The 17381-nt window shown below is 41.8% G+C and overlaps 1 protein-coding gene across 2 annotated transcripts in view; it reads left to right on the forward strand.

The window, feature by feature from the left end:
- Positions 1 to 17381, forward strand: part of LOC112109099 (glutamate decarboxylase 1-like) — a 77431-nt gene that overhangs the window by 36253 nt on the left and 23797 nt on the right. The window contains exons 3-8 of one of the 2 annotated variants that reach the window (XM_024203490.2): positions 1487 to 1621; positions 4166 to 4408; positions 5382 to 5472; positions 10199 to 10311; positions 11249 to 11364; positions 13710 to 13789. In XM_024203490.2, the coding sequence (XP_024059258.2) occupies positions 1487 to 1621; positions 4166 to 4408; positions 5382 to 5472; positions 10199 to 10311; positions 11249 to 11364; positions 13710 to 13789 (778 nt within the window). Of the gene's footprint in view, positions 1 to 1471; positions 1622 to 4165; positions 4409 to 5381; positions 5473 to 10198; positions 10312 to 11248; positions 11365 to 13709; positions 13790 to 17381 lie in introns of both variants that reach the window. The other variant, XM_026657320.1, reaches the window with a different exon arrangement.

Genomic DNA, 17381 nt, shown 5'->3' on the forward strand with positions numbered 1-17381 from the left:
TGTGCAGGCAGAAGTCAAAAGAAAAGTTAGCTTTATAGTCAGAGAACCAGTTAAATCGTGTGGGGCTCCTTTCTTTCCCCAAGGCAAATTCCTTCAGAAGTCAACTATTTTGTTTGGCTTGCACTGGCAGATCTCCTGATATGAATCTTACCCATGGGATGCATCGTAAGGATTTAGATACTTTGGAAATGCCTTTTAGAGATTCCTTTAGGAAAACCTCAGGAATATGGGAAATATGTTAGGTAGGCATCTGTCAGAATTTGAAATTATGGTGACCAGAAGTAATAGTTTGAAGGGCTGTATGAACCGTTTGTCAAAGGAAGTTAAATGTTTGTTAAATGTTTAAAAAAATAGTAGGTAAATAGCTAGAGGCCACATTTTGATCATTTCTCACGTTGATTAGCACATTATCCCAACAAGCCATCCCATTGTATCAAAGTCGGCCCCAAAAGATAAGCAGCCAGGGTGATTTGGAAGGGTGTCCTCCTCTATTCTATATGTATTAGAAAGAGTAAAGCTCTATGTTAATGTGCCATCCTTGACAGTAGATAGGCAGAACAATATATACATAGGGGCACAGATAAATCACACAGGGGAATGGTGGAAAGAGGGATTTAAAGAGACTTGTAAAGGGACCCATGGAACTCCTTGTCATCAGATATTATTGAACCCAAGGGCTTAGTGGGGTTCAGAAAAGGATTAGACATTTATAAGGATAACAAGAAAATCCAGTTTTATTAGATAGCATAAAATATACGGGATAAATGTTTCAGAGAATAATCCAGTCACTATTTGATGGAGATTATTGTAGGAGGAAACTTCCTCTCTGGGCTTCTTGTACTTTCCTCTGAAGCACCTGGTAATGGCTGTGCCAGATATTGCAAGCCAATACAAGTTTATGAATGGTTTATGTATCATTGTGGGCCAGGCATTGTATGTAACTCTTGGGTGGGAAAGGGTTATCACAATTCCGGCAGGAACCAAAAACAGTGTGTGGGGGGGTGAGGGAGATTAAGGTGAATTACTCAATTTGCTAATTCTTCAAAGAAGTACCACCCCCTAGGAAGGCTCGTGTATGCTTGTTCAAACTGGGTTTTCCAGAGATCAACAGACAAAGAAAGGGCTTATGATACAAAAAGGCTGCATTTAAACTTACTTAGGGTCTTCTTTCTGATCCAGTAAATAGACAGGATATTCTGTCAAATAGGAGGCCCTAGGCCTTGCAGTAGAGTTGGAAAGACTTTGGCCTACTAGGGCCCCTACTGGGGCCCCTACTGGGCTGATGATGACTGACTAGACACTCCTTGAGTGGACCTTGGAGTGGGGATACAGGTGCAGTTACCCTGGAACTGTGACTCTGGCAACTGTCACAGACTGAATACTGGACTAGTGGATGGACTATCGTCTGATCTGGTCTGGAAATTCCTATCTTGCAAATAATCATTTAAAGCCATTTTCTTTTTTCAATCTGGTGGCATTTTCCCAGATGAACGGGTCCATCTTGAACCTTCCCAGCTGAGAGAGAAACATATCTCTAGCTTTCAGGGAGAAAGTGAAGAGAAGGAAAAGGACACTAATGCTGAGATCCTTGTGGCTAATTTTTCAAATATCTATGCATCGGGTAAGTGTGACATAAAAAAACAAAACAACAGAACAACCAACCCTTTCTATAATTGTTCCTTTTGTTTTCAACAAATTCTGTCTGGTGTTTCTCTTGGGAAGATTCCCTGTTTCTAAACAGCCTGTTGTGGAGATGTGTCATGGTTCAGCTTGATGACCACATTTTATATGACCAATGGAGAAAGATGGAGGACAATGAAGATGAAGTGGCCTCTTTTCTCTGTTCCCAATCTCTCCCTCTCTACTCCTCATTCTCTCTAATCTTCATAAATCTGGTAACAAATCTCCTAAATAAAGCCAGCAGGCAAAACTGGTAGTAGAAGTCCCCCCACTTTTTTTCCCACCCTCCATAGATTGATAGGCCAAGAACCAGCAATTTCCCCCCACATACACACTAGGTTTGCCAACTTTCTAATCGCTCAAAGCTGAACACCCTAGCCCTCCCCTTCCCCGAGACCCACCCCACCCACCCCTTCCCCTAGGCTCGCCCCCCTAATCACTCCCCCTCCCTCGGTGGCTCGCTCTCCCCCACCCTCACTCACTTTCACGGGGCTGGGGCAGGAGGTTTGGGTGTGGGAGGGGGTTAGGGCTCTAACTAGGGATACAGACTCTGGGGTGGGGCCAGAAATGAGGGGTTCAGGGTGCAGGAGGGGGCTCCAGGCTGGGGCAGGAAGTTGGGGTGCAGGAGGGGGTGAGGGCTCCAGGTGGAGCTGGGGATGAGAGGTTTGGAGTGCAGGAAGGGGCTCCAGGCTCGGGGGTGGGGCCAAGGGATTCAGAGTGTGGGAGGGGGCTGTGGGTTGAGGCACAGGGTTGAGGGTGTGGATTCTGGGGTGGGGATGGGGATGAGGGGGTTGGGGTGCAGGAGGTGGGTCCAGGCTGAGGGTGGGGCCGAGGCATTCGGAGAGCAAGGTTGGGATGCAGGAGGGGGTACGGGCTCTGTGCTGGGGGTGCAGGCTCTGGGGTGGGGCTGGGGATGAGGGGTTTGGGGTGCAGGAGGGGGCTCTGAGTTTGGGGGGGCTCAGGGCTGGGGCAGCGGGTTGGGGCTCTGTGTTGGGGCATGAGTTTACCTCGGGCAGCTCCCGGTCAACGGCACAGCGGGGCTAAGGCAGGCTCCCTGCCTATCCTGACTCTGTGCTGGGCCCTGGAAGTTGCCAGCAGGTCTGGCTCCTAGGCGGGGGGGCCAGGACACTCCGTGCACTGTTCTCGCCCGCAGGCACCGCCCCGCCCCCAGCTCCCATTGGCCGTGGTTGCTGGCCAATGGGAGTACAGAGCCAGTGCTCAGGCCGGGGGCAGCGCGTGGTGCCAGGACAGGTAGGGACTAGCCTTCTTTAGACCCGCAGCACTGCCGACTGGACTTTTAACAGCCCGATTGGTGGTGCTGACCGGAGCCGCCAGGGTCACTTTTCGACCGGGTGTTCCGGTTGAAAACTAGATGCCTGGCAACCCTACCACACACACATGCACCCTGAGGAGGAACCAAGGGTTCCTGTAGCCCGTACCCATAGACCAGAGGAGGGGTAGCTAAGCCATTAGGATTTTTGCCCATGCTCATTGAAGACCTAGGAGTTTCTCTCTTCCTACTTCGCAGGCCACTGAGTACAAGGGAATGGATTCAAAGGGTATTTTCATCATGGTGGTGAGGCAGAGACCCAAGGATTTATGGATGATCTTGCCCCTCCTTTCTAGTGGGAAGAGGATGAGTGAAATGTTGATCCTATCAATTGCATTGTCACTAGTAGACTGAGAGGGAGCTGTGGTCTTCAGGATCTGAGAATCAAACTGAAAACAGTAGCATAGTAAATATCCTTTCTGTACCAGTAGGAAATTATCCCTGCCCTTCTAGCCTCTTCCAGTCTGAACTGGCCCTTCAACACCCTGTTAGAGAGTTGGGTCACTGAGCAAAATGTCTGTTTCCCCACTATCTGCATCTATGTTCTGAGCTCCACACATGAAAGGTGCTACAGAAGTGCAACTTATCGTGAATGCTACAAGAGGGTTAACGTGCTAAGCCCTTACATGATAATAGTAGGGATAAGTAATATGGTAATGGGGACTGTGCCTTTAAGGGCTGAGCTTCCTAGAAAAAGAGTCTGGGTGGGACGCTGCAGAAGTTCATGTTGTTGTTGCTATGCACAGTCGGTTGGAACTGGTAACCGAATAAAGCAGATCTTTTCCAAGCACCTTATGCACTTAAGCCCACATCCTCAAAGGAATTTAGGAGCTTAACTCCCACTGATTTTCCAGTGCGGTGAGGATTCACTTCCTCAAAATGAACAGTTAAGACTTCCATTGGCAATAAGGCTCTTAAATACCTTGGAGGATCTGGGTCTGAATGCTCACTGAACACCACAACGTGTTACAACGATGGAAGCAAATAGAGTACACTTCTGAACATGTTCAGTGGAAACTGGATATTCCCAGAAGCCTGTGCAGGGTGAGACTGAACAGAGCATTTGTCAATAAAAGCAGTGTGTCTTGTCTCCAACCAACCTGACTCCTGAGTACTTGTTAACATTACACTGATGTTCCCTTGATTTCTTCCTAGACTTGTTGCCTACTAGGAATGGTGAGGAATTCACAGACCAGTTCCTGCTTGAAGTGGTAGAAATTCTCCTGAATTATATTAAAAAAACCTATGATGGGAAGAGTAAAGTTCTGGACTTTCATCACCCCCATCAGCTTCTGGAAGGCTTGGAAGGGTTCAGCTTGGAGCTGCGTGATCAGCCAGAGCCTTTGGAACAGATACTTGTTGACTGTAGGGATACCTTAAAATATGGAGTTAAAACAGGTAACGTAGTGTCCCTCACAGCAAAAATGTATCTGTCTCATATCTTCACAGGCATATATATCATTGTTTAGGGATCTGACATTTCTCCATACTGGAATCAATTTGTCGAGGACTCTTCATTTTGCCAGATTCATATAACTCGTTAAATATTTTTTTCCTTATCCTGTATTTCCAGTGCGGTGTGCGTATTGTTCTGCTCTCAACTTGTTTTGATACAGTAAGAAACAAGGGGTGAGAATTCACTTCCTCAAGAGAACCAGTTAACACTTTCATGAATTATTCACTAATGTAATTCTTTATTTAAATAATTTAATGTAATTATTCATTAAAGAGGGTTATGTACAGGAACTGACAACATTTTAGATAGGGCTGAGTATTTTTGTTTGTTTTTCTGTTCTCTTTCCCCTTTGCAGTGCATGACACTAGGGAGGTTTCTAAAATATTTAGACAATTTTTCCAACTGTGTATATTTATTTTTAACGCCTTTTTAGATGTGAATTGACTTGGCATGTACAAAGGTTTAAGGGATAGCACATTGGGTTCAAAAATATCCTTAGATTTAGAGACAGTTGGTTCAGAATAGTAAAAGGGTTTTGATCACAAATGGAAAAATGCTCTAAAGCACATAAATCTTATTGACCTAAATGCTTTTGAAAATGTTACCCACATTCCAATATAAGGGACCAGTTGTCTTGAATGATTTGAATTCTGGTGTTAGTAGAAAGTAAGCTACTTAATTGGAAAATGTAGTTTAATTAATTTGCTCAATAAAGACTTGAATGTCCTAGGTTTTACTTCATACCCATTTTTAAGGAAGGCTTCTTTCCCCAACATTAGCATAAAGAGACACACTTTCTTATTCTCCATACTGATTTCACTGTCCTTATCAACACAAGTTAACTGGGGACTGAGCTGAAGAACAATGTATTTCTATCTCTTACACAGATTCTGGTTTATTTTTATTTCATTTTAGGACATCCTCGCTACTTCAACCAACTCTCCAGTGGCCTTGACATTGTTGGACTAGCTGGTGAATGGCTGTCAGCTACTGCAAATACAAACATGTATGTACTGTAAATCCCAGTCTTTGGTTACAAGTTAAATACTAACAAAAGCCAGCCACTTTTTACTACTTTTCTAGAATGCAAAGTACCTATCTGAAAACAAGCAAGCACAGACTTCCCATTTTTTAAACAAATGCGTGAATGCTTGCATAAATAGTGTTGGCTAGGTAGCAGGAATCTGTGCACTACAGACAACTGAGGTAGATAAACCATGATGTACAGCAAAGTGACAATGGCTGTTAAGGAGCCTGCACTGGATGTAAACTCACTGGTTGTTTTCAAGTAGAACATACTCCGGACAGCAGTCTTAAAACTATGAGCCAATTAATTTAACTTAAGAGCAGCTAATAATGATCCAGGTTTATTTTGGGGCAAAACATACACAGATGTACTGAGTAGAGGGAATAACAGGGTTCACTTGAAAAACACATCAGCACCGAACAATGGGAACTCAAAATCACTAACATCCCTGTTTATGTTACAGGACTAGATTCAGTCCCAAGTTACATCCATGTGACCAAGGGTGTAAGGCCCCTGATGTTGGAAAATTCCCAGAGAGGGACTGCAGGAGACAGACTGCACCCTTCTCCACTAGGGAGCTCATAGCTGACCGATATAGCCCCAAAATGACTGCTGAGGAGAGAACATGGCTAGGTCAACCAAAGGATGAACTGATTCTCTGCCACAGCCTCTACCAGAGGTGTTCCCAGGAAATCCCAACCGCAACTAAAAGCTGATTGATTCTATTATAATTAAACATAAAATATAACAAAATTTCAGAGCTCTCAGATTCTCACTAGAAGAATTTCTGAAATAAAACACAAAGAAATTAAGTATATGCAAAATGTTCAGCATAACCATAACACAGCAAAATCTTCCTTTTTTTGTGAAACTTGTAGGACTGAATGGCCAAAATGAACATTTTGGCACATGCTGCCATATTTTCAAAGGAACCTCAGACCAGACTTCAGGATTGGCATGTGCAATTCTGCACCCTCAAATACTTTTGATACATCCAAGACATCTTAGTGAACACAAAACCTTAAATTGGCACATGCATCATGGGTAATTAGATGCTCAACTCCCTGATTTATAAATGCAAATACAAGGATTGAGCATGCTAAATGTTGGGAGTGGAAAAACTGCATGGACAAAACTTTTAGTGCATCAAGTTGCAGCTGCAAACTAAGAAGTGATTTTTGGAACATTTGATCCATATACTTTCAAGACTTTCATCTTGGAGATTTGGCCACATGTTTTCCAGTAAAATAAGACTTTGTAACAATTATACTGAACTTTTAAAACTCTAATTTGTTTTAATTTTGTTGATAGCATTTAATAATCCTAGTAAGAATTTTGTATATTACTCTGCAAGGGGTGTAAATGATTAAGGGCGGGTGTTTGAGATAAGGAAAGGCAGAGAGAGAAAGAGAGAGTGAGAGACTTGGCTAAGAAAGTGAATTCGAGAACTGGATGCTTCCTGGAAGGGATAAAGGATCTAGTGGAGTTGACTGAAATATATATATATTTTCCACAATTAATTTTGAAAAATTCTATCCCCTGCCCCACAAATTTTCTGTGGATGGAGGAAGTTTAGTTTTTTTTCAACAAAAAATCATTTCCCCCAAATAAAAATCTGTTAAAAAACTATTTTGGTTTAAAAAAACACCACCAGTTTTCAGCATATAAAAAAAATCAGTTTCTATTTCTTTTTACAAAAATTTGGACCAAAATGAAAATTAATTTAGTTTGAATAATCATTTTTCATGTTAAAAAAAAGTTTTGACAAAAAAGTTTTGTTCAGCTCATTTTTGAGAATGGGAGGTGGAAGCAGAGGCCTTGAGGGGATTATTGAAGATGCTTTATCTGTGGAGAATATGTGGAGTAGACTGTGTGGTCTTGGTAGGCAGGAGAAGTTGAAAAGTACTAGGTTTAAGCCATAAAATGCATGTATTTACTGAAAAGACATCACAAAGCCAAAGGGGGGAGCACCTCATAGAGACTGACTGTAGGGAGGTTAGAAAGGAGGAATGGAGGTGGTAGAATTAGCCAATGTACCTTCCATGTGCCTAAAACCAAGTATCTTACATCCATAATTTCCAGTCATACATTCTAAGGGATGCCGCTCAGTGCAGTTTATAATGTAATGGGGAAAAATAATCAAACTTTTCTTTTCTAAAAGGACAACATTATTAAAGACACTGGAACAGAGACTAGTGTCCACAGAGATGAACAATGCTGCACCTAAACAGCTTTCAGCCACACTGTATTTCTGTCCCTATTTCCCAATTCAAATGTCTTAGCAGATTTTTACTATCCACAAGAATATTGGAACACATCTCTTTGGAGACATTTCAGAAAAACATGCATTGTATAACCCCGTAGGAAAGATTAGCTGGAGAAAGTGTGCAGAATGTCAGTGTACAGTAACATCTTAACCCTTTTCAGCTTACAGATATATTAATTCACATACAGTAGAATTTATGTATTTGATAGTCTAAAAAATGGGGATGATAATGCTTATCCATCTTTGGAAAGTACTTTCAGATCTACCTAGGAAAAACACTATGGACACAATCCAGTAAAACACTTACCTTTCCTTAACGTTACCTATGTGAGTAGCCCAACCAGAAGGGTACTAGTTATGTGGTTAAATATGTGCTTAAGTGTTTTGCTGGATCAGGGCCTAGTCAAGCACTAATGTATTATTAACTGGCTTGTCACTTTGACAGTCTGGCATGCAAATGTAGTTTACATTCCTTAGCTTAAATTTTTGTACTTCAGTCAAACTTGTTCATGCACGGAGCATTGCACATGTTAAAAATAGGCATGTAGAACTCTGGCTGCAGGTTTAGTGGGGTTTTTTTGGAAAATGTAAGCCCCATATTTCTTTCAACCAAAGTAGATTCCTGCTATTGTTTTCTATTACAACAAAGCTGGGGTGTTTATGGAGATGCTTGAGTGGAAACTGCATAGACAGCTGTGAGTAGTTTGGTAAAATTATCCTGGCTGGTTACTGCAAATTATAGTCTTTCACCTGGACATTTTGAACTAAATTTAAGAGCTGTCTTGGTATAGTTTTTTGGCTCAATCAAAATTGTTTCTGTTTTAGCTGGAGGTCTAATAGGTCTATAGTGAATAGTGTAGCTACACCACCAGATTAGCTATAACCATATTTTTTAACTAAATACAATTCTAAGAAAGAATAGAACATAAAAATATGTGTCTGGAAAGCAGTACAATTATAAGTAGTTTCAGTCAAAGGGAGAACAGAAAATAGCTACACCTTCAATTTTTATTTGCTATGATACAGTCATAATGTCATGCTCTGATAGTTACCTTCATTCAGTAACTGCCTAGTAAACATTCATATCTTTCCCTTGTATTACAGAGCAGTATTAGCCACACAAAGCGAATGACTAATATGTCAGTCAGGAAACAGTATAGTGTTTGGGGTTTTTTTAGCTTGGTAGGTAATTCCATTTTTCCAGATAAAAATCACTGCATCACTCCTAAATTTAGTCAATGATAGCTCTTCCTCCTTTCCGTTGTATTTTTAAGAGTCCATATAAATGCTCACATGAGTGACTAGGAAGTTTTGGGAATGGACTTTTAAAATTGGTTTGGAGACATGTAGATATTTGAATTAGGGTGACAGTGTGTGTGTAATAAGCAGACTTTATGTCTCTCTCTAGTTCTTTGTCTGCTCTTGTAACACTGGCTTCTTGTCTGTCTGCACACAATCTGGTCACTTTGGTTTGAGCGCCTTCTCCAACTCCATCTACAAATACCTTCCTTTAGCTCTCCACCTCAGCAGCTCCCCAGTATCTAATAGGGCCATGATGTGGCTCTACATCTATACATGGTTCTTTGGGAATCTTCTAAATGCTTTGCCTCACTCAGTGCCCAGGACAGCACATTAGAAAGCACACCTGAGAGGTGCTGTAGTAATAAACAGACAGTGTAACATTGTCTCATGTTATAGTTTCAAGCAAAATTCACTTGAGGAATGACCCTGAAATGTTGGACTATTTTGATCAGCTGAGCTGTGATTTTTAGGGCCATCCCAGTGCAAACAACAGATAAATCCAGTGAAGTCAACAGTTACACAGATGTAAGTGAGACAGAATCTAGAACACCATTTCTAGATTCAGTGGGCACAATTAAAGAGTCTACTTTCGCCACCTCAGGTATCTACAGTAATCACAGTATCCTTCTGTGCTTAGCAGGAAAACACAATTGCTACAGAATGGCACATGCTGAGTGTTTAGTAACACCCACAGCATATTGCTTTCTAGAATTTGGGAAGAACTTTAAATATGGCATTCCCCACTGATTTAAGGCAAATGTAGAAAAGATGGGTCTGTAAAATGATAGATATTTCAGTTTTACTCCATAGTAACTTGCAAAATAACTTTCTTTTTTTATGAGAGACTTGAGGAGAACTGGCTAATGTATATACTTTTTAAGTACAATCTCAGGGTAGATAAACATATCCTCTCTGAACATTTTCACATTCTAAATGTATAGTCAGATAACGGATATTATGTGGGATGAGAAAGAAGAAGGTAATGGGGGAAAAAAAAGGAAAGGAGGCCACTAGTCTAATCTCACTCCTTATATCACTCCTAAATCAAGTTGTCTCAAATCCTTTTGTGCCTATTTTGTGTAATAGAAATACATTTCTGAAAACAGCCTGTTGCTATTTTTTTAAAACATATTTTAGGTTTACATATGAAATAGCTCCAGTGTTCGTTGTCATGGAGGAGATCCTTCTCAAGAAAATGCATGAAATGGTTGGATGGGGAGAAATGGAAGCAGATGGTATATTTTCTCCTGGTAAGTAGACAGGAAATTACCCTTGCTATGGGCCTGATCTGAAGCCCAAGCAAATCAGTGAGAGTCTTTCCATTAAGTTCTCTCACTTTTGGATCAGGCTCTGTATGAAAACTGCACTAGGTTTGTTTTAGGGATCAGCAAAGTAGCTTAAATTAAATAAAATAAAATAGGCAGCAACTTGAACCTTCCCTTTAATCTAAAAGCAAACTTGAATTGAACTTTTTTGCAGTTTGCAATAATATGCTTAAATTATTTAAAACATTATTTATAATTTCAAAATATTATTAATAGCAATCATGTAAATAAAAAAATGACAGGATAAAGAAGAAGAAGGTTATTGCAATGAAAACTTTCTCAGAATAAAAATCCACAAAGCTTCTCAGAATTCAATTTTACATCAAGCTAATTATCAGAAAGCACCTTCTGGTATAATGATACAATAAGAATAGAGAAAGAAATGAACCTCTCAGAAACCAGAATTTGATAATTCTGAATCAAGCTCCTTAATTCCCTCGGTTTCTGTTAGGGACTGGGACATGGTGGGTTGGGGAAAAGAAAAGGAGACTTGCAATTAAATTTGCCTGACAAGCACGAACCTTAAGAGTTCCAACAAGCTGGGACTCCCAATGGCAAATCTTATCAAATCAGTGGAAGCTTGGAGAAGTGCACAAGGGATTAAATGGTGGGGAGAAAATTCTGTGGCCAAGATTTGACTGGGATATTCTATACACATATCCTGCAGTCAAAATGGGCAGTCAGCTGGTGAATTGTAAATTGTTGGGTCATTAAGGAATCAAAATTAAGCCAATGGAGGTATGCTAATTTATACCAGTTGAGAATCTGGCCCTATGATGCAATGATGTAAAATTTAAATTCCCAGTAGGAATAAGCTATTCAAACCAAAATAGAAATATTTGTTTCCCTTCCATGCTGTTAGGTGGGACCATATCAAACCTCTACAGTGTTCTAGTGGCTCGATATAAGCGGTTTCCTGAGATTAAAACCAAAGGCATGGCAGCACTTCCACACATTTCACTGTTTGTTTCTGAACATGTAAGTACAGAATTATAGTCAATAGCTTGTCTCTGCTAGATCCAGTACTGAATCTTGAAAATCAGTATTTAAATATTCAGACTACTGAAATAAATTAGCTGAAAATGAAATACTTCTAGAGAAAGTTTGAGTGAGATTTTCAAAAGTGCCTACATGATTTAGGAGCACCTGTCCCATTGCAAGTCACTAGTGCTTGTTTTTATGTTCTAAGTCACACAGGCTCTTTTGAAAATCCCCTCTTATGACTTTAGGCACAACCCTGAGTAAGTGGCGTGGTGTAAGCTGCACCAGGACTAGCCCTGGAAATCACTGGGAATGTCTACACAGCAATTAAAACCCCCCAGCTGGCTCATGTGTGGTGGGAGGGTCCCAGAGTTCGAGCTGCAGCCTGAGCCCAAATATCTACACTGCAATTAAACAGCCCTTCAAGCCCTAGTCATTTGATATGGGCCAGTTGGGGGCATCTAATTGCAGTGTGGACATAGCCATTGTGACTCAGAAATATATCTCTGAGTCACAGTTCCTCCCCTGTTATCCTCTAGCTTTAGAGGAAGGGATAGTAATTTCCTGCTGACCTGCACCAGCAGTAAGTTATCACACTCCTTGCACTGGCACTTTGGGGTGATGGAGCCACGGCCTTACCTATTCCAACCCACTGCTTTTGGTGTGAGGATGGGCAAGTAACTGGACAAACAGCACCCATTCACTATGTGCATACACAAGGTTCAGATTTCACACCCAGGTGATATCTGGAAGAAGTTCACTCCTTCCTACTCCCTTATTGTACAGGTGCATTGTACAAGTCACAATCTGGCCCTTGGAATTCTCCACACACCCCACCCCCCCAGTATAACTCAAAACCAGTGGCACTTTTCCAAGTGAAACTTTCTAGGGGTCTGATGATTGATGTCAATGGAAGTGTTTCCATGGACCTCAATGGATCAGGCCTCAGGTGCCTACTCTTCCCTGATTAGTCTGCAGACAAATGTGCATACATACAATTTAAAAATAAGAGTTTGAATATTGTCATTGTACATGCACAGTATGAAACTTCAACTACATTTATATTTACATCATTGCTTATGGAACTGAGGCATAATGTAAAAGCAGAATATTGATGTTGGTTACTCAGGTGTGGCTTTGTGTTATTTCACGGTGAAATGTTCCACAGTTGCAAAAGTTGTTCACTCTGCTGCTGTGGAGGTACAGAGTGAAATCAGTAGAGCTTTCAGTGTTTTTTAAAATCTAATTTATTTTTCTCATAAAAATAATCTCTTACATGGATGTTAACAGAGGACAATCTAGATTATTTTTAAACCTTTATTTAATAATGCAGAAATATTATGCAAAAAATGGGACATGTGAAATTCCAAATGCTATTTATCATTGTAGTTGTGTGTTGATGCAGATTTGTGGTTCCTTTTTAGTAGTAAACTTGAGGTCAGGATGCAAAATAGTGCAAAAATAACCCACTATTTACCCTGTAATTAAATATATTTATCATGCAACCCGTAACTTAGGCTACGTCCTCACTACGCGGGGGGGGGGGGGGTGTTGATTTAAGATACGCAAATTCAGCTACGTGAATAGCATAGTTGAATTCGATGTATCGGAGCCGACTTACCCCGCTGTGAGGACGGCGGCAAATCGACCTCCGCGGCTCCCCTGTCGACGGCGCTTACTCCTACCTCCGCTGGTGGAATAGAAGCGTCGATTCGGGGATCGATTGTCGCGTCCCAACGAGACGCGATAATTCGATCCCCGAGAGATCGATTTCTACCCGCCGATTCAGGCGGGTAGTGTAGACCTGCCCTTAAATAATCAATGATCATATAAGCACATGAATTTCCTAATTTCCTGATTAACATAATTGCCATAAATCTAATAAATAATCTCAAGCATATTGTACACATTCCTAAAGCTTTTTTGCTTTCTTTGTCTTACCGAGAATAGTTGCTCAGTCTAATGACACTAGCTAGGATTTTAAAATGTACAGACTATCTGTCATCAGGGCAAATAATTATCTCCACATGGGATCAGGAAGTAAACTCCTTATACAGCTTAGCACAGTATTGCACAATTAGGAGCATTATGGGAGGGGTACGCCTCTTTTTGAAACATCTGGTTTTGACCACTGTTAGGCAGGATTTGATGGACTCTTGGTAAATTTCAACATGCCCATTATTATACTCTTATGTGTCATCACAACACCTAAACCATAACATACTTAATATTTCTCTAGGGCAGAAAAAATAATGGTGCCATCCATATATGGTATGTACTTTGTATACACCAATGTATCTAACAAAACTCCCTTATAAACTTTTTTTTTTATATATTTTAAGAGCCATTATTCAGTAAAGAAAGCTGCAGCGGTCCTTGGAATTGGGACAGATAACGTAATTGCAGTAAAGTGTGATGAAAGGTAAGCCCCTTAATGTCTTCCAATAAATGTTTTTTTCTGAATTTAACCTTCTCTTGTGCCACTTGCTCTTGTGTCTGTTTCTTAAGGTGAATTGTACTTTCTAAAATGATCTTGAGCTACAGCTAAAGCAGAATTGATTAAATGCAAAACTATGGGTCACTTATGAATACAGAGCCAAATTTGTAGGTCCTTATTCAGTATTTACTCAGTCCCTATTTAGACAAAACTCTCACTGAAGTTAGTGGGAGTTGCGCCTGAGTAAGGATGGAGTAAAATTAAAGGGCCAGTTCTACAAACTTTATTCCAATAGTAATACTACTTGACTAGTTGCCAAGTAACAGACTATTTAACACGAATAAAGATGGCGGAACCTGTCTCTAAGTAAAGATTTCAAGATGGGGCCCACATATAGGGTTAGACTGAGGTTTTACTACTAACCCTATGTAAGGAGCAAGACATGCTGAGCCACCCCAAGAACCTTGCAGGGAAGGAAATTGGCCCTGGTGCTCTCTGTGGGGCAGAAGCCCTGAGCCCATGGGCAGAGTTGGGGATCTGGAGGGCATTACCCCCTCCACCCCCCAACTGCAGTGCAAGATCACGGCAGTCCCGGGGGCAGCTCCACCCTGCATCTCCTCTCCCCGACCCATGGCCAGGTCGCAGGCGGAAGGTGGCTGGTGCCATGGAGCAGTTAACAGCAGCAGCGTTCCCTCGTCTCCTGCTGGTGCCCCAGGTTGAAGCTGCTCCTCAGCTCCCGGCCCCTTTGCTCCCGCAAAGGCAGCCGGTAAAAGCCCCCTGGGTGGGGAGACCCGGCTCCGTGGCTGGCAGGGGAACAGGGATCGCAGGGTAGTTATCCCAGCACACAGCCCCCTAATACCCTCTCCGGACACCCTGAGCTACTCCCCTGCCAACACACAGTCCCTAGCCACCCCCGTCCCTGTACCCCGAGCTACCTCCCTGCCCACACACAGCCCCAGGTACCCCCCTCCCTGCACCCTGAGCTACTCCCCTGCCTGCACACGGCCTCCGCTACCCCGCTGCACCATTAGCTATTTTTAAACTTTTTGAGCTAAGCTCCCCACCTCTGAGTTATAATTTTTGGTTGCACGCCTCCCGCCCCCCTCCCCCAACCGAGACAGGCTGGGTGGCCTGCTGGGGTGAGTCATGGGGTGGAGATGGCACTCCCTCCCTGGACCCTGCCATGCGGAGATGGCTTGAGCCCCACTGGCCCCTTCCCCCACCAAAATAGAAGTCAAACAATGCCTATGCCAAAGGCCACTGCCCCAAGGCCCCTCCGCCCCCACTGGGCCCTGGAGTTTTTATAGCATGTCGAGGGGGGCCTCAGAGAGAAAAAGTTTGAGAACCCCTGGCTTAGACCACAATTTGGTCCACTTTTAAACCTATTCTTTCTAATGCCATCTTCTCTTCACCTGAATAGCTTTCATTTTATATGTTTACTTTGGGAGCAAGGCTGTTGATTTTTTTTTTTTGGCAAGTGTTTGGGAAGGGGACTATGTAGGAGTTTGTGGTTATGTTTCTCTTCCATATTTTGCTCTGGGACTATATGAAGACATGTATTAGGACATTTCTGCAATTCTGTGTCAGATACATTCTTGTTAAGAGGCCCTTACTGTGCCTTGCAGGTTAACAATAGGTGAGCCCCAGGCTCAAAGCCACTTGGAAGCATCCCCCTGTAGAGTCAGCCCCTTTTTCACTGAACACTCACAGGAATACCAGGTCTGCTGTCCCCTAGGGAACAGTGTACACTTCTGCTTGAATGATTCAACTCAGGATCAGCTCCTTGTATAGTACCATGGCACTGAGATAGATTTGTAGTGAAAACAACCATTTTATTATCAAAGATTCAAGAGGTTAGGATATTCTCAAGAGAGAGGATAATGGAAACAACAGGATTACACATAAAATCATAACATGATTTCTAGAGACTAAACATAACTTAACTGGCTAGCCATCTGTCTAAAGAAGATCATCTCACCCCTAATGTCCTTTGCAGCATTTCAACCAGGGCAGGTTGTGATCCATTGTCATGAATGTAATCGCACTGACCAATCAATTCCTAAGTGGAGGATAAAGGGGTGTCTTCCTCGTCTTCTCCTTAATATCCCCAAGTACTTTGTTTGTACCCAGAGTCAGGATAACACACTCTGCCCCTATAGTTTATTCTCTTGTAGTTTGATGACTTCACATTCCCCACCCTGTTGACTATGTATGAAAATGAGGATTCCATTGTGTTGGTTTACAATGCTTAATCACATGTTGACAGAGTTGCAAATGATTAAATATCATTTGTCTGGCAAAAAACCTGTTTGCCAAGTCTGTCTTGATACAGACTTCAGATAACTCTTTACACAATCAACAATATTAATGCTGTGACCCTAGCTTTTATGTAAAACCTCATGTGACATTCTTTGGTGAACCAGAATGTACATACCAGGATAAGGTTATTCTTGTAACTCCCTTGCCAGTTGGGTCACAATTTTGTAAGGGAAAACTTCCCATTTCCTGACCTGATCTACTCAATACCTCTGCATATCAGGCCACTTTTATTTAGGAACATAAGTATAGATTCATAGACTTTAAGGTCAGACGGGACCATTATGATCGTCTAGTCTGACCTCCTGCACAAAGCAGGCCACAGAATCTCACCCACCCACTCCTGTAATAAATTCCTAACCTATGTCTGAGCTGTTGAAAGACTTCAAGGTGCAGAGAATCCTCCAGCAAGTGACCCGTGCCCCATGCTGCAGAGGAAGGCAAAAAAAACCCAGGGTCTCTGCCAATCTGCCCTGGAGGAAAATTCCTTCCTGACCCCAAATATGGCGATCAGCTAAACCCTGAGCATGTGAGCAAGACTCACCAACCAGACACCCAGGAAAGAATTCTCTGTAGTAACAAGTGTGCATTTAAGAGCCTAACAGCGGGCACCCAAGTTTGAAAATTGGTTCTAATTCTTTCATGGAGTACAATATAACAAAGACTTCCTTAATTTCTGCAGACTTGAAATGCAAAATCTGCAAGAGTAAAAGGAAATATTTTGCAGTATAGAAGAGAAAAGCTTGCAACAATTCAGATAGAAAAAGGCCAGCATTTCAGTATATTAGTATGCCATGCAATAAGATGGATACCAAAGAGGATAACACATTAGCAGCACCCATAATAGAAATATGGCTAGTATGTGAGGGGAAAAAACTATTAACAGATTAAAATTAGCATGTATTATGCTCACTTACAAATATGTGTATTACCGATTTTTTCTAAATGTTATGGGCCAAATCCTGCCATCAAACACATGGTGAGAAGTGGGTAGAAACTGTTATTGTCAGTTTTCTTCCCCATGGCCCCATATCATAACATGACATTAATTTTCAATGAGTTTGTTTACATTAATGGTCTCTTTATTTAGATGTGATAAGGGCCACAAATGCACCAGTTAGACCATTGGGAGTGATACACAACTGCTCTGCACCTCATGCAGCCATTTATTCTTGTGCAAAGTAGATCTAAAATGCTACCATTCTCATTTGGCAAGGCTTTATACCCACTTTACACACACCTTGCAAAGATTCAGGGTAGT

The sequence above is a fragment of the Terrapene carolina genome, unplaced genomic scaffold (genome assembly GCF_002925995.2).
Source record: "Terrapene carolina triunguis isolate 2854851 unplaced genomic scaffold, T_m_triunguis-2.0 Scaffold53, whole genome shotgun sequence".
Lineage (NCBI taxonomy): Eukaryota > Metazoa > Chordata > Testudines > Emydidae > Terrapene > Terrapene triunguis.